This window comes from Xiphophorus couchianus, chromosome 11 (assembly GCF_001444195.1).
Source record: "Xiphophorus couchianus chromosome 11, X_couchianus-1.0, whole genome shotgun sequence".
Classification (NCBI taxonomy): Eukaryota; Metazoa; Chordata; class Actinopteri; order Cyprinodontiformes; family Poeciliidae; genus Xiphophorus; species Xiphophorus couchianus.
In genome coordinates, this window is record NC_040238.1 from 18,298,079 (window position 1) to 18,322,394 (window position 24,316).

Below are 24,316 nucleotides of genomic sequence, written 5' to 3' on the forward strand. Positions count from 1 at the left end.
GGGAGAGGTCTTTGGGTTGTGTGCATGATTTAGCAAAGAGGTGCTTTAGATGGAAATTACATCAGTTATTTGAAAAATTGTATGTAAAGCAATTAGACACGTTTTTCACATTGTGAAACAACTTTTCATGTAGATGCTCAAACAGTGAGTCACATCACCTCTTGTTTCATGTGAACGAAGAAAGTTCCGATTTAAATATCATGCTGTTAATATTTTTAATTAATTCAAATGATAAGAAATTGAACAAGTTGTTCTTTAAAAGAGGAGATCCTTGCTGTATAAGCAAAACATGTCTCATCTTAACAGATCCTCTAATCCTGTAAGTATAAAAAAAAATTTCGTTTTTGTGTGTTTGATAAAATATTAACATTCCCTTTTTGTTTCCGAATTCTCTTATATGGGCTGGCACTGTGGTTTCCTAGGTTGCCTTGGTATATTTTGGACTAAATCTAAATTAAATGGATGCCAATGAGACTAAAGGAGTTTGTGATGAAGTTTTCTCTTGTTGCTAAATCTATCAGTTTCCTCTACAAAGGTCTGCTAACAAAAATCCAAAATTTCAGTCTGTAAAATCCTCATGGAGCAGCAGGTGAATAGAAAATTAAAACAGCAAGAAGAGTTTTATAGCTCACAACTAATTAGATCAAACTACATATGCACTGTGGGAAAAGATGAGCAACAGAACAGTAGTTGAGCCGTCGCAACAGAAATGATCAAATTGAGACATGGCCAAGATGAAGTAGAGTGGATTCGCAGGACCAAATTGGTTTTAAGATTCTGAAATCATTATCAGAAACCAAAAATAGAAGTTGAATTTAATTTTCATCTGTCAGAAGTTTGGAAATGAAGACAAAGGACCAAAATGCAGGCAAATTCCACAGCCAGACAAACAGCCAGAAAGCAGAAATAGCAAGAACTCCTTAATCTGATAAAGCTGCATAAGCTGGATACAGATACCAAGCAACAGGACGAGGAGCATCTAAAGACAGCAATGTTCTGGCAGAAGAGAAAGAAAATAGAACCTATTAATATTTAGACTCTTACTGATAAACCTGCATGCTTCAAATAAGAGATTGTGCAATCGCTAAATCGTCCAAAGTCCGGTATTCTCTCTTACGCTTCTCTTTAGATTGGATTTAGGTCTGAGGACTGTCATTACCTCTCTGCCTTCACATTTGTGATGGTAGGACAAAAAGTGGTTGTTGTTTTTTTTCCACATCACTCTGAAACATCTGGTTGGCATGCTAACAATGAAATTGCTAAACAGTGGCTCCCAGGTCAGATCCGACCAGCTCATGTGTTCACGGTAGCCAAAGTTTTACCTGATTACCAAATTAAGCACAAACTGATACAGTTATAACTATAGCCTAGCTTTAGACTGGCGTGACTAAAGCAATTTGACTGTTGATAAAACGTGTAGTTTGGCCAAACTCAATCACTCAAACAAGGCAGGCAGAAGAAGAAAGCTAAGTGAAACGTCAGCAGCTCCATGTTGTATTCACAGCTTGCTTATGCATATTTCCAGATTTACTGGCCCACTGGCGACACTTAGAGGGTGAGCTGGGAAGGGGTTGATGATGTGAAAATAATTATTATACACACCAGAGACACATGACGAAAAAGTAATAAATACGAGTGCATGCCGTTAGATATTAAAACATCTGAAAAGTGATGCAGAAATTACCTTTCCGTACAATGTCTCCAGCCTCATTAGAAATAAGAGCCAACGGTGCAGTGTAAAGGCGGTCTGTATTTAAAGACACAGATGTATATAGAGCACATTAACCAGGTTTATCAAATTACCATATGATTATGTTGAATAAGCCAAAATTTAAGAGCAGTTTATTGCAAGAGCCAGTTTCTCTATTGTGACTGAAACACCATCATAAGACAAAGATGAAGCATTTTCATTCTTTCAGAGTAGAAATTATATGTGATGTGCAAGTCCTACTTACACCGCTGTGGCTTGGTGGTTTGGTTCAGTCCAGAATTCATTAATTGTAATCAACAGAACCGACTAAAGGCTGGTCCAGCATGGGGCGGGTGGCTTCTTGACCAGATCCAGTTTTCTGTTTTTTCGCTGGTTGAATTACAGTTTTGGACTGCTCTACCACATTTGTAATGTTAATGGGGAAAAGTGCAAGCGTAAAATCTGAAATGCCTCAGGCTCACATTTTACTTTGATCTGGTTTGGTCTTTTTTTTTTTTTTTTTTTGGTGATTGCCAGACATTAATCTCTCTGACCTCCATCTTCACCATGTTTTACTCTGTTCTGCTTGTGAAGGCTCAACATTGACACACTGTCCAACTAACTCCTCTAGAGATTGGCCTCAATGACAGAAAACGGTGTCCCAAACAAAATATGTTCTTGTTCCTCGACTTTACCCAGGAACGTCTCCAACTCATCTTGTGAAAAGTTTCTCTTCTTCGCACATGCAAGCTGCGTCAGAGAATCGCTATAGGGATTTTATTTTTCTTTAATTATGCCTGAATTTCATTTTTTTTTAAATAATTAAAAATGCCGATCGTATTGACTATAAGCACAGCTAATCAAAGACTTTCCCCTATCTTGGTTGGTTGAGGAAAATTTGTTTAATGTCTTTTAAATATTAGTCTATGCAAACACATCTTAAGCACATTTGAACTGATGCGGCCTTTGTGAACAGTTTGATCTAATGTATTGCAGATTTTCTTCCCACAGTTCTCTATTCGCCTTTGCTCACAGTTGCTTAGAAACTTTGACTACAACATGTTGGAAGTTGCTCTATCAACTAATGGTTGAAGGGCCCAAAAGAAAGGATACCATTCAACAAAGAAAAGCAACAATTATTTCTCCTTTAGCTAAAATAATAAGGCAAACAAATGATTAGTAATAATATTTTTGTCAAAAACATGTCGTGTATTATTATTTCAAATTGGATACAGTAAATAGACAAAATCAAAATATAAACACCTGCCACGTTTGTGCTGAATATTATGAATTTAGTCATTTTGCTTTTTGTAGGCTAATGCTGATATTAACTGGTTAATTATTTTGGCAGCCTGTTAACTAGCCTGCAGTGGGCTTCTTAACAAACACTCTAGTCCAAGTTGTGATGGGCAGCATTTTTATAGTCTCTTTTTTTCCACTTTTAAAAGTTGTTCTAATCAGTTGAGTTTCTAAAAGGAAATTAGTGCAATAGTTCTCTTTCAGCCAACTGACCATCAGCAACAGGTGGGGGAGGGGCCGAGCTGCAAGATTATTTGCACCGTGCAGGCAGAGAACAATGTTGCCAGTCTTTTTCTTGCATTTTACTAAAAAGATGTAAGAAGCGTTTTGGTATGAACTTTTTAAAGTCTATGTAAAAAAGTTTCTATATAGCATAACTACTTATGCTCTTCTACTATCAAAAAGTGGAACTTTTAATATTTTTTGTTCCTTTACTGCAGGACTCTGATTCGGAAACCTGATTGAGATAAAACAGCCAACTCTTGAGATTTGCTTGACGCAAATTCATCCGCTAAAATGTCCCGATGCAGCTGCTTTTTGTACTAACAAACCTGCTGTTTTCTACGGTGCTTTCCCCCCATTGGTGTTCCTCTGTTGAGATCCTTCCTCATTTATTGTGCACTCCTGTCCGGTCAGTATCTGGCTTTTACCTTCATCTTCTCCTACCTGCTGACTTTTCTTTAATAAATGTTTAAATATGTCCCTGCAGCTTCAGTGTAATTACTGTGCAGCCGCAGCTCAGGTCTCTTGGGAAGAAGAGGCGAGAGAGGAGGAGGAGGAGGAGGAGGAGGAAAAAATATGCACACACAGAGAAAGGAAGAGAACAGTGTTCATGTTAGATGAGAATAGGGGGGAGATATTCCTGCATTCTGAACAGCAAGGAGCATTAGACGTTAGAGTAAAGGTAAACAGTTTATTTAACAGAGGGAAACCGCCAGCTGAAAGGTTTCTCCATCAGTCTGCCCTTACATAAATGTATTGGTTCTGCAAAGCCTCTAGATGCAAGGTCCACATACATTACATAACTGTGATAGATGTTTGCTTGCAGAAAAGGAAAGCTCAACTTTTAAACATGACAGTCAATGTCCCCAACTTTTCAAAGTTTTAAAGATAAAAAGTAAAAATACACTGGACCGCTCTAAAGTTTTATGTGTGGTCCGAAGAGGCAGACCTTTTGAAGTGGTCTCAGTTTTGAAATAGCTCTCCAGACTTTCTGGAGATAGTTTAGGGTTTTCATTTCAACATTCGCCATGGTTATTTCTTTTTAGTCAAATTCTTGTGCTTGACCACGACAGCATGTTGTGAAGCATGAGGAGTATTAGTGGAAAAGTCGCTGACACAGAGAAAGAGTATCTTCAATTCAAGTCTTTAGGAATTAGGAAATAAATTCAGCAAAGACATGACACAGAACCTGATCTATGCATACGTTTTAATTTGGATGTTTTCGGTTGATCGTTATTTAGAAATAACATTTCTGGAGTTCTCATATTTTTTGTGATTTACAAACGTACCCGTAGAAGATAAGGCGATTAAGCCAACACACACCACACCAAAGCAATGTAAAAATGGTTGGCGATAATGACAAGGGGTTGAAGATTCCAATTTTATGTGACACAGCGTCAGTTACCAAGTGACATTCACTGTTTAAATAATGGTTTTATTTTTATACATATGTATTGTTGCATTAAGAGAAGGTATTCAGGTCCTGTATGGAGTTGTTTTTTGTTTTTTTTACATGAATTCAAACATTATGACAAATTTTCAGAATCAGGTTTTATTTTAAAAATGATTGAGTTTTTTGACTTCATTAGAGTTAAACATATGAGTTATAGGGCTCTGTTTAGTTGAAACTGGGTAAACGTTTTGAAAAGTTTATAATAGTTTATATAAAATAAAATAAAAGTTTATAACCCCTTACAGTCGAAATTAATTTACTATTACATATTTAAAAAATTGTGTTTTTGCTACAGTGCAGATGCAAATTTGTTGGAGATCTTGTGTGAATATGTCAACATCTTAGCAATTTAGATATAAGACATGTTATTGACTTTAGGCATAATTGGTCTTAATTCTTCTCAATAATGGATATTAATTTATTTATGCTTTTATTGATTACACAAACACTTCAAATTTGGTCCATGTTGTTACACGAGATGTGACAAATACTTAGACTTCGGTTTGATAACATCAGCACATTTGGAGACTGAAAATGGAACCGGTTTCTTGGAGACTTGAATATAAAAAAATCAGATCATAAGTGATCGACTGTGAATGACGAGAGTCTTCACCCCGGTGTCATCGTGTTTAAAATATTTTTGCACTTATAGGATGAAGTTCGCAGTCCAGTCTCCTTCGGTTTGCGGTTCTGTGGAGGAGTCCGGTCATTTTGAGCTGCCTGTCCTTCGAGGTTCAGTCAAAGAATACATCCTCCCCCTCTCACATCACCAGAGCAGACATTACGCAGAGAGACAGCTAATTAATCGGCATCAAACTTCCTCGCGCTCTCCCTCAGCAGTGAGGATGGGAGGGGTGCCGAACAGTGGCAGCAATAAAAATGAACTGCTCTCCTTCTGAGCACAGACCAGCAGCAGCAGAGAGCCACCGTCATCGCAGTGCAAGGAGACCGGAGGACGGCAAGATCCACTTTTTTTTGTCTCGTTTTTATGTTTTCTGATGACGGATGAGCCGCTCTGAGAAACCGAAGAGCCACACTGGCTAGAAGCGATTTTTACAACTCAGACGTTGGTGGATGGAGCTGAGCATTCTCTGCTAAAGTCTCCAGTCCACACTCAGGAAGAAGGAACCACTAATTGGGCTGTGCTCTGTGATCCTGGATCTGAAATGGTTTTAAAGCAGCATCCCATGTCTTGAGGCAGTCTAACTTTGGCATCATGTTTTATTTAGACTGAATGTAGGCTCAAAGGGGTTGTGTTGATTGGAAAAGATATTTTTTTTATTTGAAGCAGTCTGGTTTTCCATGATTTCTTCATTATGCCAGGGCCAAAGCCCACTGGATCGGTTTGCTCTCATTTTTTTGGTTGCACTTTGAAGAGGTTCCAAAGCTTCTAGAGCTTTCTTTATCCACTTCTATTGGTCTTATTGGGCCCCCAGCAGAGTTTGATGTGGATTACCAGCAGTTTGCTTTTTTGAAACAGCGGCGTGATGTTCATGTCTGTGTGGTACGCAAAGAAGATGGGCAGCAGATTCCTCAGTAATGTACGGAAAGCCAAGAAGTATCGACGTCATAAGATGGTAGGCAAGTTTTAAAGACACCTAGGTTCCTTACTTGGTGCTGAATGCAAAAGCTGTCATCATAACTGGATTTTATTTATTTATTTTTGTCATTCAATCTGAGAATTCATATGTGATCATAGCAAATATTGTAATGAGTGTTTAATGCTTCATTAAAATCAGTCTGATATGTAGGTATATGCATTAAAATAACATACTGGCAATGTAGTTAATTGGACCAACCAAGACTGAGTCAAGTTAAAACCAATGAGATACATTTCAGGATTTCCACCAGAAAACTTGCTAAGCCTGGTTGAGCACCAGCCCTACCACCCTGAGCGGGTGGTAGGGCCGTCATTCATCCAGCGACCTGCTGTGTTTTTGAGTTAGAACATTTTTAAAGTTGACAGAAATGTGAAAATATCACTTGATAATTATGCGTTATTGGAAGACTGTAAAATTAATGCCTAAACACCAACTATAAAGTCTTACTAAAAGGCAATAATTTAAAAAAAAACTAAGATAAACTAACAATGCCAAGCCTGGTGGAGGCACAAGTAAAGCCTGGAGGCCCTCCAGGCTTATAACACACTCAGGGAAATCCTGCATTTTAATAAACATTGATGTATTAATATTTACTGACATTTACAGCTGTAGATATAGCTGTAGATGTTTAAACCAAATCTTCCTGCGTTAGCTTATTAGCAAGCTAGCCTACAAACAGAGCTCCAAACCAGTGGATATACTGGTTCAAATCAGGTTTTTGTTTCAAGATCCAAACTTATTTGCCAGCAGGTCTTGGCAGGTCTTTGGAAGATAAATCCTGAGTCCTGCATGTCCAAGACTGGTCATTAGACAACAGTATCCAGTGTCCTGCACAGTAATTTAGCAACTGATATTCTAACAGGAGTTTCCACAGGACAATTTTACATTCCCAAACACACAAAAAGCCTCAATACACACAGCTACCGGGTTTAATAAACTCACATCTTGCGTCTCATCACGATGTTTTTGTGCAGGGCAGTTTAAACTTAACGCCAAATTGAGGGCTAATACTAGCATGCTTCCTCTTTGCTTTTAAATGACTTGTTAGCGGTTTAGGTTGCAACAAATGTTAATGTTGTTCCAGTTCATTTAAAAACAAAACCTTCAATAGGAGGCATTCAATTTAATTTATTATGTTTGGGTTTGAAGCCTCCAAAATGTCACAGTGTAACATTAAGAAAAAATTCTCGTGGCGTTTATTTATTGTTTTTTATTCACTCGCTTATATCACAAAGTGGTGCATAGTGGTTGAGGTGAATAAGTAGATGTGTGAGTCACATTCAAGAATTTATTTAGTTCAGTGTCTTATTTCAAAGAACATTTTATTGGCATGGAAAGGGGGCATAGTGGTAAAATGGGTGTCTCATCTGCAGAGGCTTTGCCACTTTGAGGCCTTCGCTACATGTCATACCCTCCTCCCTTTGCCAATTTCCTGTGTGATTACTGTCAGTAAAAGTGACCAGACACACACACACAAAAAAAATCTTTAAAGAAAAATAACATTTTACTGACAGTAAGTCAGGGTGGAGCCAAATGGCAGTGGATTTGCTTTGAGGAGAAAAATGCATGTTTTCACTTGTGTTTCAGCAAAAGTTTCCAATACACCAGCAAAACTCACAAGATTTGTTGCAAATCCCTTTTTAGAAACAAACAATAGAGAAGTCTGAACACATACTAAATATAGCAACAAAGCGGTTGGTGCAGCATTCTGAGGATTACAAGATGTGGAGACAAAGACAGTCAGTGCACTGCAGCAACCAGTACAGTCCCAGCTAGTAACAGTTTCTAAATATTTTTGCTTTATTAATATAAAGCTGCTCTTGAACAAGGAGACTAAAAGCACACAAGCTTTATAAGAACAACATTACTGTGAAGACCACAGCTTTAAGTATGTGAGTTTATTGTCCGGACTTGATTTGAGGAAATAATCTTGCTACATATAGATGCTTCCTCTGTGGAGGATGAAAAGCAATGCCGTCTGCAGAGGCATGCCAGAGGAGAGCTTGGCTGAATAGCTTGTGCTGAAATATAGGTGGGAAAGAGCAGCCAAGCCCTGTAAATCCTCACCGTCCCTGATGCTGAAAGACTTGACAGAGTGGGAGAGAGGACACTGTCAAATTCCCTGCAGGGAAATTGTCTGCACTGTAGGCTTAGTTTCTGCCGGCTATACTTATTATCTCTCCCACCAGATAAAGATGTGTTTGACGTAGTGTTCAGCAGTAGACCCAGGCTACACAATGAAGCCCTTACACAGGCACCATTACAATCGAACAGAGAGCAATAAAACACCCAAAGCTATTTGTGGGAAGCATGGGGGGAGTTTCATGTTCTCTCTCAGATATAACATGTTCACTGAGTTACACTTTAACCTCTTATTGTGTAAAAGTCACCATATCTGTGGATTGTTGCAGGGAAATCACAATAGAAAGCAAATTATTTATATTAGTACTGTGCAAATGTTGGTGCACAGTGACTTAATCTTTGATCTCTGCTGCAACAATGATAGGCAGTGCGATATGTAATGATATAAATAACACACATTGATGGTTGAAAGTTGCATATTTTCTGTGCAAGTAACCCTGAGTCACTTTCACAAACAGACTTGGCTGACTAAATTAAAAAGTGTCCTTTAGCAGAAGCAATCCCACAAAAAGATGATTCAAAGCTTCACCTATGTAATAACATTCACAAAAGGCACTTGAGCACCAGGTGAGAACCATTGCCCACACTAGCAGACACATTTACTCTCAATTAATGTGGCAGGTTGTGTCTCTTTCCACGAGACGCTCTGCCTTCTGATGATCAGTTTACGGTGAGCAGGCTTTGGTGGCATCAGTACCCGCTGATTGCAAGGGCAATTTAAAACATCGCATAAACATAACAAGGTGACGTTAAACTCTGGCAGGATTAGAGAGACAATGTCTGGTGGTCTGTGTAACATGTTGAAGAAGAATTGATCTCGTTTTAGGCTTCAGGGCTTTGCTGATCCCTTGTGAAGATCTGAGCTCCAACATTACGATGCACTTAGATGTCTTAAGAAGTTCATGTTTGCTTGTTTTGAAGCAGTTTAAGAAAATATCAATCTTCCTTGTATTTCTTAGTTACGATTCATAGTCAAAGAAAACCTGAATGACTGGCCCTATGCACATTATGAATTTATAAATAATCTGTTTGAATATCTAAAGCACATTTTTTCCTACTGGGTTTTTCAAACAGAATGGCTACTTTAGTTATTAGGGACCACAGTTAGTTGTTTATACAGGTCATTATTATATACTTTTTATGTTTCAGACCCATAGATGAGCACATGCATCATAAAACATATACAACTAATAAGTATTTCTTTTCTTAGTGTTTTAAATAATGTGAAGGCTTTCAGACAATTTGATTTTGTATATCTACATTAGCTGTAAAAAATGTGCACAGCCTTGTTGAAAAGCCAGATCTGTGTTCTTGCAACTTTAATGCACGTTTTGTTTGAAAAATACATTTTTACAAATATTTGATATATTTATTTGTTTCCTGCTGCTTTAACTTCATACCAGCATTTGTCACTCCTACTAAATTAAGCTATATAGCTACTCTCATCTCATCACAAAAAATTGGCACAGAAAACATTTTGATTAAAACATGTTATAGATATACAGTCTCTCGGTGCATAGCTGAAGGATTGTTGCTGGCAGGCAGTTTATCTTAAGAACTGGGAAATGAATTGAGTGTGGCTGTTTTGTTGTTTGTGCGTGTCGCAGCTGTCAGGTCTGTGAAGGTCAGCAGGCTGGTTTCATACTGCTCTTTGCTGTTGTAAGCACTTTAGATACACTGTCTTCTCCATGTTAATCAGTTTGGTAAAGCACAGGATGTGCTTTCCAACGAACAAATGCCTCACTGTGTGTTTCCATCTTTCAGGATTACCTTGACGACGGAACGCGTCCTCGACAGAAACATGAATGAACAATAATGTAGCAGAGTTAGAGGTTTCTGGAGCTGCTTTTTAATATGCAAGCCTGTGCTTTCTTATTCAACTTGGCATATTGTGGTTCGATTTTGTTACACCTTTCAGAAAAGCTTCTGGAGGAGCTAAGATCAGGGATGCTGCAGTGATTTTATGAATAGTGTCTGTCTTACAAAAGTATTGAGGTTGTTAGGATAATGTTACGTTAAAACCCCAGGATCTTGTGGAATAGCAGAGGAATCTGCGATTAGTAGAGCTTTTTCGGCAGGTGCCTGTCCAGTAGTTCTTCAAAATTGAGCAAAGTTTTTAAATGTAAATTAATAAGAAAGACACATTATAGCATTGTAAATGTTCTTAGGCGATATCAGCTGAAAATGTCCACAAAATAATGACTCTAACTGTGGATTGTTTTATCTACTTTAATTATTAGGTCAGACACCACATGCTCTGTGTCCTTATCTTCAATAGGTGTGGGTTTTACTGGATGTAATTATCCCTTTTTGAAAGTTAAATTTGTCTAAGACATGAATAAAAATTCACAAGCTGTCTTTATTTTTCAAGGTTGTGTTGGTTTTCAGGAAAAAAACAAAAAAACCCAACATGTTTTGAAGGATAGAGGTGTAAAGATGGCTGACCTGTGTCATAAACCAATAAAGAGTAAACCAACTCCTGTGTGTTTGGAGGAATATGATACACAGTCACCAAATTGTTAGGGAGGGATGAAGAAGAAAGTTGGTTTTGAAAGAAATTCATGAGAACTTCTATGTAGGAGACGAGAAAAGTGAAACATGGCGGTGGCAGCATCATACTGTTGGAATTACTTTCTTCAGAAAACCGTGAAGAGCAAGGCTGCTGAAGTCTTGAGACAGGGTTGAAGGTTGAGAAGATTATTAGTCTTTTGTCAGGATAACAGCTTAAAATATACAACCAGATCTACAACAGGAAGCTTATTCATTAGGTATAATTGCGATACTATTTTAAGACCTGTTTTCTACAGACACTATCCATCCAGTTTTATGACTTGTAGATATTTTGAAAACAAAAAAATGGGCAAAATGTTCACTTTCTATATGTAACTGAGGAAATATAGGGAGGCTGAACTCACATTAACTCCACGTCTTTTTTAGTGGTGAAACATTGTGAAAACCGTATATCATTTCCCTCCGACTTCTCACTCTTTATCCTTTCTCACACTTTTCTCTCGAGTGCTCATTGGAAGAAGCTAAGAAGGCATATCATTGTAAAGACAAGCACCCTCACACCTCAAACAAGCTTAAGAAAAAAGCTTCGCCTGTAAGGCTGAAACAAAACAATGCCCCAAATCCCTATCCTCTCATTGACTCTCTATGTATTGTTCTTGATTAATAACTATTATAAACCTTGATAATTGGTCCATCCATTAATTTTGCACTAATGATATTGACTGTTACGTTGCAGCTAGTGAAAAAAAAGGCAACCAGGAGGGACAGCCATTGTCCTCACAGAGGATAATTGGGCTAACGGTGTGACTTGACACCATCGTTTTACCAACGCGGCTGTGTCCTCTTCATCCTTGGAGCATGCTGGATCATCGCCCATCTTCTGTCACTGCGGCTGCGTATTATAATTTAACTCGGTGCTTTTAAAAGATCCGCTGGACAGCGGGCGGACATTTTTGTCCTCAGTATTCATGAAATCACCATTTACAGCAGCAGTACCTACAAGCTGTAATTTAATTAGGCCAGTAGCTGCTGCAACACAAAGCAAACACCAAGAAGCTCCGTCTGAACAAACATTTCAGATAGCCAGGTTTATTTCTGTGTCTGTAATGGATGGTGTAACGACAAGTGGTTGTGGAGTTGTACTTTTGGTCTTTCAGCAGAGTGAGAACTGTATTGTGATGACTAAGAGCTGTAATGGCCATCACTCTTAGCTGTTTTTGCAGCTTTCAGCGTCATATTGGAGCTTCTCTGATGACTTTGTGTCATTAAAGCTTGTTTTCTTCCCCTCTGCCTCCAGGGAAACACTCCTCCAGTGGTGGTGAACACTGACACACTTGATGGCTCGCCATATGTAAGGATAAAGTCTAATACTCTCTTTATAATTTTTTTCTGTGTCATGCTCTATAGCTGTCCTCATAACTGATTGGTGTTATATGTATTGTACAATGTCTTAACCCTTAATGCAACAAAGTTATTGCTGAGTATTTCACTCTGTGTGACCATTTTTGGTGGAAACAGTGAGTTCCTACAGACATTTCAGGTCAAAAAACCCCATTTTCAATCCTTTTAGTAAACTTTTTATGTATAGATGGATGAATGGACGGAAGGACAGGAGTTAAGAGTCGACTTTATTATCAGTTGTCGGAAAAGAGTATGAGACTTTCCACGATACTGTTGGTTTTACAAAGTTACAGCACTCAGAAAACTTTTTTCTGGGTCAGAACCTAAAAACAGCTGTTATGAAAGTTTCCTGTTACCTCTGGGATTGTTTTAAATTACAGCAGGAAGGTTGGTATTTTTAGTTAAGTTGTTCATTCAGAAGTGAGATCAGCCTAACAGAGAAGTGCTGCCTTATCTTTCACAAACACTTGATCACATTCCTTCACGATGGTCCGACTTGCCATCGTGGATTGTGTGTTAATGAAATGTATTGTGCATCTGGAATCATAGAGGAAGGTAAAAATCGCTTAAATATGATGGTTTCTCCTGACAGGTAAATGGGACAGAAGGAGAAATTGAGTATGAGGAAATCACATTGGAAAGAGTGAGTTTGGGAATTTCAAATCTCAAATCTTTGTCCTCAAATTTTTGTTTTATAATTTTTCACAAGAATCTAAAATCAGATTTTTGAGATAGAAGTGTTACGTTTGTGTTTTTCCTCTGCAGGGCAATTCGGGCCTGGGCTTCAGCATAGCAGGGGGCACAGACAACCCTCACGTCGGGGACGACCCCAGTATCTTCATCACCAAAATTATACCCGGAGGAGCCGCTGCTCAGGATGGACGGCTCAGGTAGAATATTCCTTCAAACGAGAGCAGAACTCAGAAATCAAACCGTGATGCATGGATGCTCCTGCAGCTACAGTAGAAGGCATAAAAAAAATACTCTCATACAATTTGATACAATTTGACAAAATATGAGAAAACTACTGGCAGCAAATCTTAGATGTAAATATTGTGCTTTTACCAAATGGGCTGTGGCAAATTAAATGTGTAATTAAAATGAAGGCATTAAAGGGTAACAGGAGGTTATTACAGACAAGTACAATAAAGTTTTTATTTTCCCATTATACACAATAAAAAAGCGTTGTCTTCCTCTTAAATACAATGGAACAGAGTTTCCCCCTCAGAATAAGTACATGCGCTTATAGATTGTTTTGCTGATTATGCTGCAATAGACAAAATATGCACAGACATCTTCCTATTTCCAACTGACCTAAAAATGTCTGTCTGAAGTGACTGAAGCAGGAAAGCCTTTTATTAGTCTTTGCAGTTCGACACCAGTAAACACAAGTAAATGCACAGTAATAAAAGTGAAAACATTTCTCAAAGACTACTGCAGTACTTGTTGGAAAATGCAGCTTTATTTACCAATACCAAATCACTTATGCATAAACTCTGAGCGAAAGCAAAAAATAAATAAAAATGTGACCGCTTTTATAAAAAAACAGTCACACAGCGTCAACAGGGATTGGTTTATTTCTGAAATAGGGACAACTTTCTCTGGTTGAAACTCCCACATCCAATACCATATGTAGAGTGTTGCAAACTCCTACAAACCATCGTTTATGTTTTGGATCGTTATCATGTCAAAATACCCAATGGGTCACTGTCATCAATTAACTTTGGATTTAAAATGTGATATTTCCAAAGAGTTTTGGATGTACATGGTTTCTAGAGCCTTAGGAAGGGAAAAAGACCCGCAGCATCACTGATCTAACATTGTTCTATACACTTGGTGCTTTCTGGAGCTGTTTGAGAACATTTTATCCAGCCGGCTGGATCACTGTTGGATGAATGTTTAAGAGCTAGGTGCTTCCAGTGTTACATTTCATAGTAAAACCTTCATGTAATCAGTCAAGGACAGCATGATGATTTCCTAGAGATCAATGCTTTTCTGTGGTTAAAACTCCATCTTCACCTTTTCTAAATTCTGCAAGCTATCATTTAAATTGCATAGTTTAGCTAATTGTTTTATTTCAGAGCCAATGATGATGCATTTTCAGTTGAGCTGTGCAGTCTGCCGTACTTTAATACCAGGTATTTTAAAGAGTTGAAAATGCTATCTGCTCTAACGTAGCCTCTGAGCAACTATTGAGCAACTCATTCTGTGTTTTCACATTTCCCACCCACAGTCTATCTCTGCACCTCTGTCTCTCTCTCTCTCTTTCTCTCCGTTTTTTTAGCGTGAACGACTGCATCCTCTTTGTGAATGATGTTGATGTGAGGGAGGTGACACACAGCCAAGCTGTAGAGGCCCTGAAGGAGGCAGGTGCTATTGTCCGCCTCTATGTTCTCCGCAGAAAACCAGCAGCAGAAAAAGTCACCGAAATCAAACTAATCAAAGGGCCTAAAGGTAAGCGACTACAGCGTGTAAACCGTCAGCCCTCTTGAGCGAGCTCTCAGATGCCGTGCACCCAGCATAAGCTCTGCCCTCAGGATTTTACAAAATCTGCTGTGTGTTAACCCACACTTTCTGCTCCCCTCGTATCTCTCCTCTTTCTCAGGATTAGGTTTCAGCATCGCCGGAGGGGTGGGAAACCAGCACATACCGGGAGATAACAGCATCTACGTCACCAAGATCATCGAAGGCGGGGCGGCTCATAAAGACGGCCGCCTGCAGATCGGGGACAAAATCTTAGCGGTCGGTCACTCAAAAAAAATGTTAAAATGTGCCAGCGCGCCCACACACAAACACCACATGTCACAGACTGTCTGAGACCCACATCTTCTGAACACATGGATGCATATTCACACATTTACACACTCACATATTGTGTGCTGAAGCAGTAACGACCCAGAGCCAAGATAATTACAGCTGTGATTTTTACTGCCAGACAATACTTTCATTGCCATCTTAATATGTGTGTAGGATTGAGAACTGTAAATATTTATTTGTATTGCAGCTAAAATGATTCTTAAGCAGCGTTACTGCCATCTGCTGGACACGACAGAAAGTCACACCAGAAACTCCAAAATGATTCTCAGTTCAAAGGCTTTAATTTTAAACACTTTTTCTTTTTGCTCTGAGAGTTTTTCATCACTAATATGCATCCAACCATCCATTTTCTGTTCACCCTTGTCCCTAATGGGGTCGGGAGGGTTACTAATATGCATGTCCAGATCAAATTTTTTAAAGTAGTACTCAAGAAGCAGTTACCTTAAAACTGCTTCTGCCTACATGTTTGTTCAACTAGTGACACCTTTAGCTGGTTTAAATCATAGTGACAGAGATACTGATGCACAGAAGGAATGTCTTAGGTGAATGATGGAAGAAGAAAATGAGATAATGTGTTTTTTGTTTAACATACGTCAACATAAGCAATAAAATGACAGATTCTATATTTAACTAATGCATTGTAGTTCTAAAAAATACACTTTACTTTGTCTAGTGTTGTGTTTTGAATGAGTGAGAAATATACAGCAGTGTCGTGCGGTCACTGCTGTATATTTCAGTGTATTTTGTCTATTGCAGCATAATCAGCAACACAATCGAGCCTCACCTGCCACTATGGAAAAATAATATATAATGATAAAATAATTCATATTGCTATTTTCACCCTGTGGTTTGTACTATAAAGTACATATTTTTCATTTAGCTTAACCAATTCTGATAATTTTTTTCTTCAAAATCGCTGAAATTTTGCATTTTCCCATTCAAATGCTCGGTAGCGAAGCCGGTAAGGCAGCAGCGAGTTGAGCCTCACCTGGGATTAATCAACCTCTCGCAAACTGCACTGGCTGCCATTCTATGGGAGCACGTTATTTACATTATACATGTTTTGATTATGGTTTCTGGATGTTTTGTTTGTCTCCTTTCACTGTTAACGTCATTGTTTGTGTTTGTATGTTGCTGTCCTTTCATGTAAATGGATGCTGACAATGTTATGAACCAATTTCCCTACGATAACAAACATAGCCATCTATCTTGTGTATAAGCACCTTTCCTCATACAATCCACTGTGACATTAACTAAAACAACTAGAAAAGGTACAAAGGTTTTGGGGTTTTTTGCATCTGTTTACTTCTCTATCAGGAAGTTACTTTTACCAGGAATACTTTATATGTTCTGTTGTCACTATGTTTGTCATGCCAGGAAAGTCTCTACTTCCTACTTCAGTTTTCCATGAAAACAATCAACATCTTTCCCATATCGCTGTGCGTAAACAGAAGTATGTTGTACAACTGCAGCCACAATGAAACATGTGATCCTGCACAGAAAAGGAAAAAAAAAAACATTTACGCTGGACACCATGTAGTTGTATGAAATAAATACACACTTGAGGCTCAGATTTGGCCATATTAATACATCAAGCAAGATTTCTGCTGCAGATGAGATACTTGTTTCTAACATTTTAACCAAACAACAAACTTTGAACTATCTTATTAAGAGTTCTTGTATTTATTTTTTTATCTTAATGTAATCCTGCTCATGTTTACCTGCATTTCGTTACAAATCCAGGTGAACAACGTGTGTCTGGAGGATGTGATGCATGAGGACGCGGTGGGAGCTTTGAAGAACACAGCTGAGGTGGTGTACCTCAGGGTTGCCAAGCCAAACAACCTCTTTCTGACAAACTCCTACAACCCACCAGACCTCACCAGCAGTAAGCACGTCTTCACGTTGTTGTTTGTCCACTGGGAAACTGGATCTATGACAGAAAACGTGAACCCTAAAATACCTTCTTGGATTTCTATTAAAAGCGTAGTAATCTGTTCAAGTTCTTCCACCTGAAATGCAAACACAAGAAACCAGTTGAGGTGGAAGCTCATTCCACCTTTTGATGAATATGCACTATTATTATTATTTTTTTAAAAAGGCGCAAATCTTTATTTCTGTGTTTAAGTTTGACACATAAAGATGATTTCTCTGGAGAAAATGCATTTGGACATTGAGAAATATGTTAATGCTGCATTTGTATCAGTTTATACAAGCAGTATTCATTTAGTGGAAAAGGGAAACTATTCAAACCAATTTGGCAACATGTGGAAAAGTGTGTGCTTCCTAAACATTCTAACTTTTACTGACAAATGATCTCTTCCATCACTATGGAGAAATGTAGGCCCACTCTTCTTCAAAGAATAGTTTTAATTTTAAGACAGTGACATAAGATTTAAGTTGGATTATGTGTATTTTGGATTTAACTAGGCCACTCCAGAGCCTGCTTTTCAGTTTTTTTGAGCTGTTCAGCTGAATCACTGACCTCCTCTGTAACCAAGGTGTACTTCATAAAATTATGGCTGCATGTTCTTCAAGATCTTCCGTTAGAAAGCAAAGTTAATGGTTCCTTCAGCTGTAAATATTCGCATTACCACCACGCTTACCTGTTGATATAATGTTCCTTTTCCTGAAATGCTGTTAGTGTGAGGCCAGATGTTACAGGGGACATACTTTCTAAAAGTTAACACTTTTATCTCATCAATCCACAGAATATATTTCTTACAGGAATCACCTGGAAGGTTTTGGGTTTTTTTTTTTTGGAACATGTAAGACAAGCCTTTGTGCTTTATCATATCAACAGTAGTTTTGTGCTTTAAACTCTCCCCTTGATGCTATTTTTGCTCAGTGTCTTTCTTATATTTGGTTCGTGAACACTGACCCTGACTCAAGTGAGAGATCCAGATCTTAAGATGTTGTTCTTCGTACTTTTGTAGCATCTTGAAGTAATTTTGATAGGCTGGCTGCCCCGAGAAGCTTAGCTAAAGTTCGAAGTCTCCTATGTGAATAAAAGCCTCCACTTTGCTGGACTCCCAAAGCTTCAGTAATGATTTTGTAAGCCTTCCCTGACTGATGGATTTCCATGACTCTGTTTATCATCATCTCACCATGTTTTGGGTTTCCAGATCTTTCAGTCTACTTTATGTTGTTAGACAGGGTCACTGATTCCTCAACTCTTCAGGTCTGGTTGTGGTTTTTGAAGTTGAACTGTGGTTTAATAAGGGAGACGGTTACTTCTCCACAAACCCGAGGTTGTCTGATGTTACAATTTGTTTGATGTTCTGAAAAATGTAGGTGAAAGAAAAAAAGCAATACTAGATGAAATATGTAATGGACAAATACTTATGTCACAGCATGTAGCTTCTCACTTTCAAATGTCATTTGTGAGGCTGAACGTTTACATTTATAAATTTTATTTCCATTTTAGTGGGGGTATTCCGCTAGGTCAAGAGTGTTAGCATAATGCTAAAGCTATTTCCTGTAACTTTTCTTTTACTGGCACAAACTGCAGAGGAAACAAGTTGTTTACTAAAATCCTGAGTACACTTCATTTCTAAGTTACATTAAACAGTTTGTGATTTACAATTCAGACTTATTCAGGTAGGTACAGCGTGACAGAAGAAAAACGTATCATATTTTATGTCCAGGACTGCTCTGCTATATAATCCCTCTTTTGGTTTCTCATGTGTTTTTCCAGCATATTCCCATATGGATACTGAACTTAGCCACCCCAACTACCTTGGATCAGATTACCCACAAGCCCTCACCCCCACCTCGCCGAGCCGCTTTTCTCCTGTGCTGCACGGCCTGATGGGAGATGACGACATACCCAGGTGATTTTTGAAGCACCACGTTGTATTACTAATCCACAACTTTTACCAGTAGAGTTTGTATAACCAATTAGATGAATTCTGGTTGCAGAGAGCCTCGCAGAGTCTTGATTCACCGAGGCTCCACGGGTCTGGGCTTCAACATTGTAGGGGGAGAGGATGGAGAGGGCATATTTATCTCCTTCATCCTGGCAGGAGGACCAGCCGACCTCAGCGGGGAGCTTCACAAGGGCGATCAGATCCTTAGTGTAATGACATCTTCTGTCACCAGAAATTTGAAACGCATATGCCTACCAGATGGGGCTGTAAACATTCTCGCTGTGTGTACATTTCTTAGGTTAACGGCGTGGATTTGCGCATGGCCACGCATGAGCAGGCTGCCGCTGCTCTGAAGAACGCTGGCCAGACCGTAACCATCATCGCCCAGTACAGGCCCGAAGGTAAAACCGCTGCACACGTTTTCACTCCACTTTCCATATAATTTGCATAGATTGCCTAACTGATTACTCAAGCAGTAACACTTGCAGCTTTTAGCATAAAAGTGGCTACATCGAGGACATCTGAGAATGTGTTTGGGGGGATGATTAAATTTTTTATGAGGTTTCATTAGATTAGTGTCATCCATTGGAGAGATGAGTTTGATTTCGGTTTGCTACCTCTGGCGAAGTGTGTTAATTTGTTTACTGTGGCAGCCACAGTATATCCTAAAGTGATAGCAGCGACACCAAAACATTTTGTAGGACTAAAACTCACTGATCAAATCACAGGGAGAATCAGAATTATAGCGCGTTATAAGATGCAATTATCTCTAAGCCACTTTTATAAGGTACATACTGTAGTTTTTACAACTTTTCCTTTTCCATTTTATTGTAATGATATTCATTTCCATTTCTGAAGTTAAGAAATATATTTTCTTTTGCTTGTCTTTTTTTAGAAGTGAAACAGCACTGGCAAATTGTCTCCTAACCCACAATGACAATCCCAGTCTTCCTGCAGTTTGCTGCTCTTCTGTTTTTCTGTGGTGAAAAATGTCAATTAGGAAAATAAATATTAAAATTTGTGTAGTATCCAGATAGTTTTTGCTCTGGTTCTGACCAGCATTTTTACTCAAATGTTTACAACAAAGGTTGTGTAAAGCAAAAATGACAGTAAATCAAAATCTAAAGGATTTCTACACAATGCCTTAGATGGTGTGGGTTTAATTTCACAGCTGACATTTAGTCAAAACATTGCCTCAGGGACTAATCTGTCCTGCAACTGAAACTTTATTTTCATCTTTGATCAATTTTCTCACAACAACTCCAGAAAGTCGCATCAGTAGAGCTATCAGCTATAACTGTATTCGAATATTTAAGGTTTCTTGGCTCTAAAATCAGGTGATTTTGACTCATTAAAGTAACAATTTTAAATAGCTGAACATTAAATAAATGTATTTTTTCTCTTTTAGAGTACAGCCGTTTCGAAGCTAAAATCCATGACTTGCGGGAACAGCTGATGAACAGCAGCATGGGCTCTGGGACTACAACACTAAGGAGTAACCCAAAGAGAGGCTTCTACATCAGGTACTGAAGGAGAAACTGCTGAGAAAATAAAAGGTCTATGTATTTTTATTTTTTCATGGATCTTGATGATATTATGAATAACGTAATGTTTAAGCAGTTAGAAATGAGGTTGCTTGCATTCTATCTTAAACTAAATTATTACTTATTACTTAAAGTAATTGTTACTCAGGATTGAAGATTCACTTAACGTGGTCACAGTTAAGTGAATCTTTAAATTGTCTGTATAGAAATTGAAAATTAAAGAAAACCTCACTAACTGGCTAACAATACAAATCGTGAGTTGATTAGTCTTAAGTAAAATTATGCTACAAGGCAGTTTTTTATAAGCTAATAATGCTGTATAACAATGTTCTTTCCTTCAGAAGAGTCATAGCTGTGACTTTAGTCACAATCCTCCTTAAAGTGGACATTTTGATTAAACTGTGGTCAAATTGAAGTTGAGAAGCTCCTTATTAAGTGCTTGCTTTGAACTCTTACATCACTCAGGGCTCTTTTTGACTACGACAAGACGGCGGACTGTGGTTTTCTCAGTCAAGCCCTGGGCTTCAAGTTTGGGGACGTTCTGCATGTGTTGGACTGCGGTGATGAAGAATGGTGGCAGGCCCGGAAGGTCTGCCCGCAGAATGAGGCTGAGGAGGTTGGCTTCATCCCCAGCAAACACAGGTCAGGGAACGAACTCGCCTTGGGATCCAGCAGCTGCTAAGAACTGCGTGTAAGCAATGTTGTGTTTGGCAAAAGGCCGTCAGTAGAATCTGTCATTTCAACAGGGTGGAAAGAAAAGAGTGGTCTCGTGTTAACACCAAAGAGAGGGTAAGTTCACTCACTACACTTTAAATCAGAATTTTTCATACATGCTGTAATCTTTTTGTTCTCCTCTGTATTGCAGGACCACGGACGAGACAGTGTGGGCACTCAAGGTGATTAGCATATAGATGTGCTTTAGCTTGATTGTTCAGATTAAGTTAGTCTTGAATCCATCTGCATGGGTTTGTTGACATAAACTCAATATCTTTGTTTATAGATGAAAAATTACTGAGTTTCATCATTCAGAAAAGTAAAGGTCTCCCTCAGCCTCCAATGAGCAGGATTTAGTGAAAATATTTGAATGTCTTCTAAATTAAAACAGCAGCGCTCGTCACAGATAAATACATGCTCAAATTTAGAGACACACATGGAGAAACAAAGCCAGAACTCATTTTGAAATAATGAAAAGAACTGCGGCTGATTGCTGCTGTGTTCTGTCACCAGGGAGAGATAAAACCCCACACAGTTATGAGACAGTTACTCAAGTGGAAGGTAAGACCTCACAGAGGCGTGTTTTGAGCTCGCTATCCAAGTCTTTAATGTGACATTTCATTTTTGTTTTTATTTCTCTTTTGTGATTGAAGCCTCTCTGTTTGCTCTCTCTCTCTCTCTCCCTCTCCTTGTAAGTACATTACGCAAGGCCGATCATCATTCTGGGTCCGGTGAAGGACAGGATAAATGACGACCTGTTGTCTGAGTTCCCTGATAAGTTCGGATCCTGTGTCCCTCGTGAGTAATTTTTCTGTCGCGCTCGGAGACTGATCTGCTCCGTGCTTTCTGTTCAGCGTCGCTGGTTGTCGGATGACGTGTGAATAAAAGCAATTGTTTTGATTCTGAGATTCATAACAGGATGTTCGTGTGCATTCGTTTGTCTCTGCTTGTCCTTCATTTGACAGACACAACGCGGCCTAAGAGGGATTACGAGGTGGACGGGCGAGACTACCATTTTGTGTCCTCCAGGGAACAGATGGAAAAGGACATCCAGAGCCACCGGTTCATTGAAGCCGGGCAATACAACAGTCATCTGTACGGCACCAGCGTGCAGAGCGTCCGCGAGGTGGCCGAGCAAGTGAGCAGCCATCTTTTCCTCTCCGCAAAAACAACAACAAAAGAAATCATAACCATCTTATGATACAAATGGTTTCTATATAAATGTACATGTTTTAAATTAGACACATTTAGTCATCTAAAATCTTAGAATATACTTTATTGATCCCCAATTGCTTATTTGTTTTCAAGCTACTCCATCTATGGTGTTAAATATCAATAATACAAATATAACCATAAGAGATAAAGTTTATAAAATATATATATATATATATACATAAGAGTGATGCAAGTCATTCAATATGACTGAATATAAATAAATAAATAAATAAAAAACATGTACATGCAAATATCATTTTCTAACACCCTTGTCCCTAGTGGGGTCGGGAGGGGTGCTGGTCAAGAGGCGGGGTCACCCTGGACAGGTCACCAGTCTGTCGCAGGGCAACACAGAGACAGACATGACAAACAACCATGCACACACACTCACACCTAGGGAGAATTTAGAAAGACCAATTAACCTGACAGTCATGTATTTGGACTGTGGGAGGAAGCCGGAGTACCCGGAGAGAACCCACGCATGCACAGGGAGAACATGCAAACTCCGTGCAGAAAGACCCCGGCCGGGAATCGAACCCAGGACCTTCTTGCTGCAAGGCAACAGTGCTACCAACTGCACCACTGTGCAGCCCTACATACCAATATGTTAATCTAAAAATAATCTATAAATGAGTGCAGAGAAAATAATACAATGACAATAATAATAACTATTATTATTATTATATTATAATAATATATTATGCAATAATATATAATATGAGCAGCTTGTCACTCCCTTCACAATGACAAGCTGCTCATACCAGCTTTTCTTGTTTGTGATGCAAAATTTGGACCCAGGTCCCAGATAAATAAATAAATAAATAATGCAGTAATTCATGCACATAAATCAAATCCAATCCAATCCAAGCCATAAATCTATCTGCAAATGCACTTGAAAATCAATGTATACAGGCACTGCAACTGTCTTGCAAGGAATGGTCTATAAAATATACAAAACCCCAAAACTCTCCTTTTAAAAACCACATGTTTCTCTCCTCTGTACATTCATGAATTGAGTTAAGTTGTTCTATCAAATATGCAATGCGCTGTGTTTGGAACATGGCATCCTTACTGCACAAGAAAAATACGTAACCAATTACACTCGGCCTCCAGTGTCTTATCGTCCAGCCAGTTAGCAGCTTAATCAAAACTAAACTTGCTGTTTTCTTTTCATAACCCAAAACAATTCATGTCAATGTTTGTTTTTTTTTTTCTTTTTGCCCGAGCAGCAGGGAAAACACTGCATCCTGGATGTTTCAGCTAATGCTGTGCGTAGACTACAAGCTGCTCAACTTCATCCCATTGCAATCTTTGTCCGGCCCAAGTCACTGGAGAATGTTTTGTACGTATTTTAAGAGAGATTCCTTTAGCAATTATTGTTGCAACAGAAAACGGTGTGTGATAAAGTTTCTGAATATATCATCACCAGAGAAATCAACACTCGACTGACAGAGGAGCAGGCCAGGAAAGCAATGGACCGAGCCCTCAAACTAGAACAGGACTTCATTGAGTGCTTCTCAGGTAAAAGGAGACACATGTTGGATAAAAATACCTTTTGTCTCAGCTTATTAACCCAAGTTCCTCCATGTTCTCCCCGTGCTCCCGGGTGTTCTCGCCAAGTGCTCCAGCTTTTTCCCACAATCCAAAGATACAATTTTTATTTTAATCGGTTCTCTAAATTGCCCTTAGGTGTGAGTGTGTGCACGGTTGTTTGTCCTAGGATAAAATGGTGATCTATCCTCACCTAATGGATGGATGGATGGGCTAATAAAACATTCTCTTATCCATTTTTAATCAGTTTTTCCTATTTTTTTCCTCACAGTTTAAATGCCAACACA

The 24,316-nt window shown here is 38.7% G+C and overlaps 1 protein-coding gene across 5 annotated transcripts in view; it reads left to right on the top strand.

The window, feature by feature from the left end:
* Positions 1-24,316, top strand: part of dlg4a (discs, large homolog 4a (Drosophila)) — a 90,384-nt gene that overhangs the window by 60,585 nt on the left and 5,483 nt on the right. For 4 of the 5 annotated variants that reach the window (XM_028031599.1, XM_028031597.1, XM_028031598.1 and 1 more), the window contains exons 4-21: positions 12,216-12,269; positions 12,912-12,962; positions 13,085-13,209; positions 14,604-14,773; positions 14,925-15,061; positions 16,880-17,024; positions 18,834-18,969; positions 19,058-19,214; positions 19,304-19,406; positions 20,414-20,528; positions 21,015-21,191; positions 21,296-21,338; positions 21,415-21,445; positions 21,777-21,824; positions 21,960-22,061; positions 22,229-22,401; positions 23,708-23,820; positions 23,908-23,999. In XM_028031599.1, the coding sequence (XP_027887400.1) occupies positions 12,216-12,269; positions 12,912-12,962; positions 13,085-13,209; positions 14,604-14,773; positions 14,925-15,061; positions 16,880-17,024; positions 18,834-18,969; positions 19,058-19,214; positions 19,304-19,406; positions 20,414-20,528; positions 21,015-21,191; positions 21,296-21,338; positions 21,415-21,445; positions 21,777-21,824; positions 21,960-22,061; positions 22,229-22,401; positions 23,708-23,820; positions 23,908-23,999 (1,972 nt within the window). Of the gene's footprint in view, positions 1-5,368; positions 6,242-12,215; positions 12,270-12,911; positions 12,963-13,084; positions 13,210-14,603; positions 14,774-14,924; positions 15,062-16,879; positions 17,025-18,833; positions 18,970-19,057; positions 19,215-19,303; positions 19,407-20,413; positions 20,529-21,014; positions 21,192-21,295; positions 21,339-21,414; positions 21,446-21,776; positions 21,825-21,959; positions 22,062-22,228; positions 22,402-23,707; positions 23,821-23,907; positions 24,000-24,316 lie in introns of those variants that run through there. The other variant, XM_028031600.1, reaches the window with a different exon arrangement.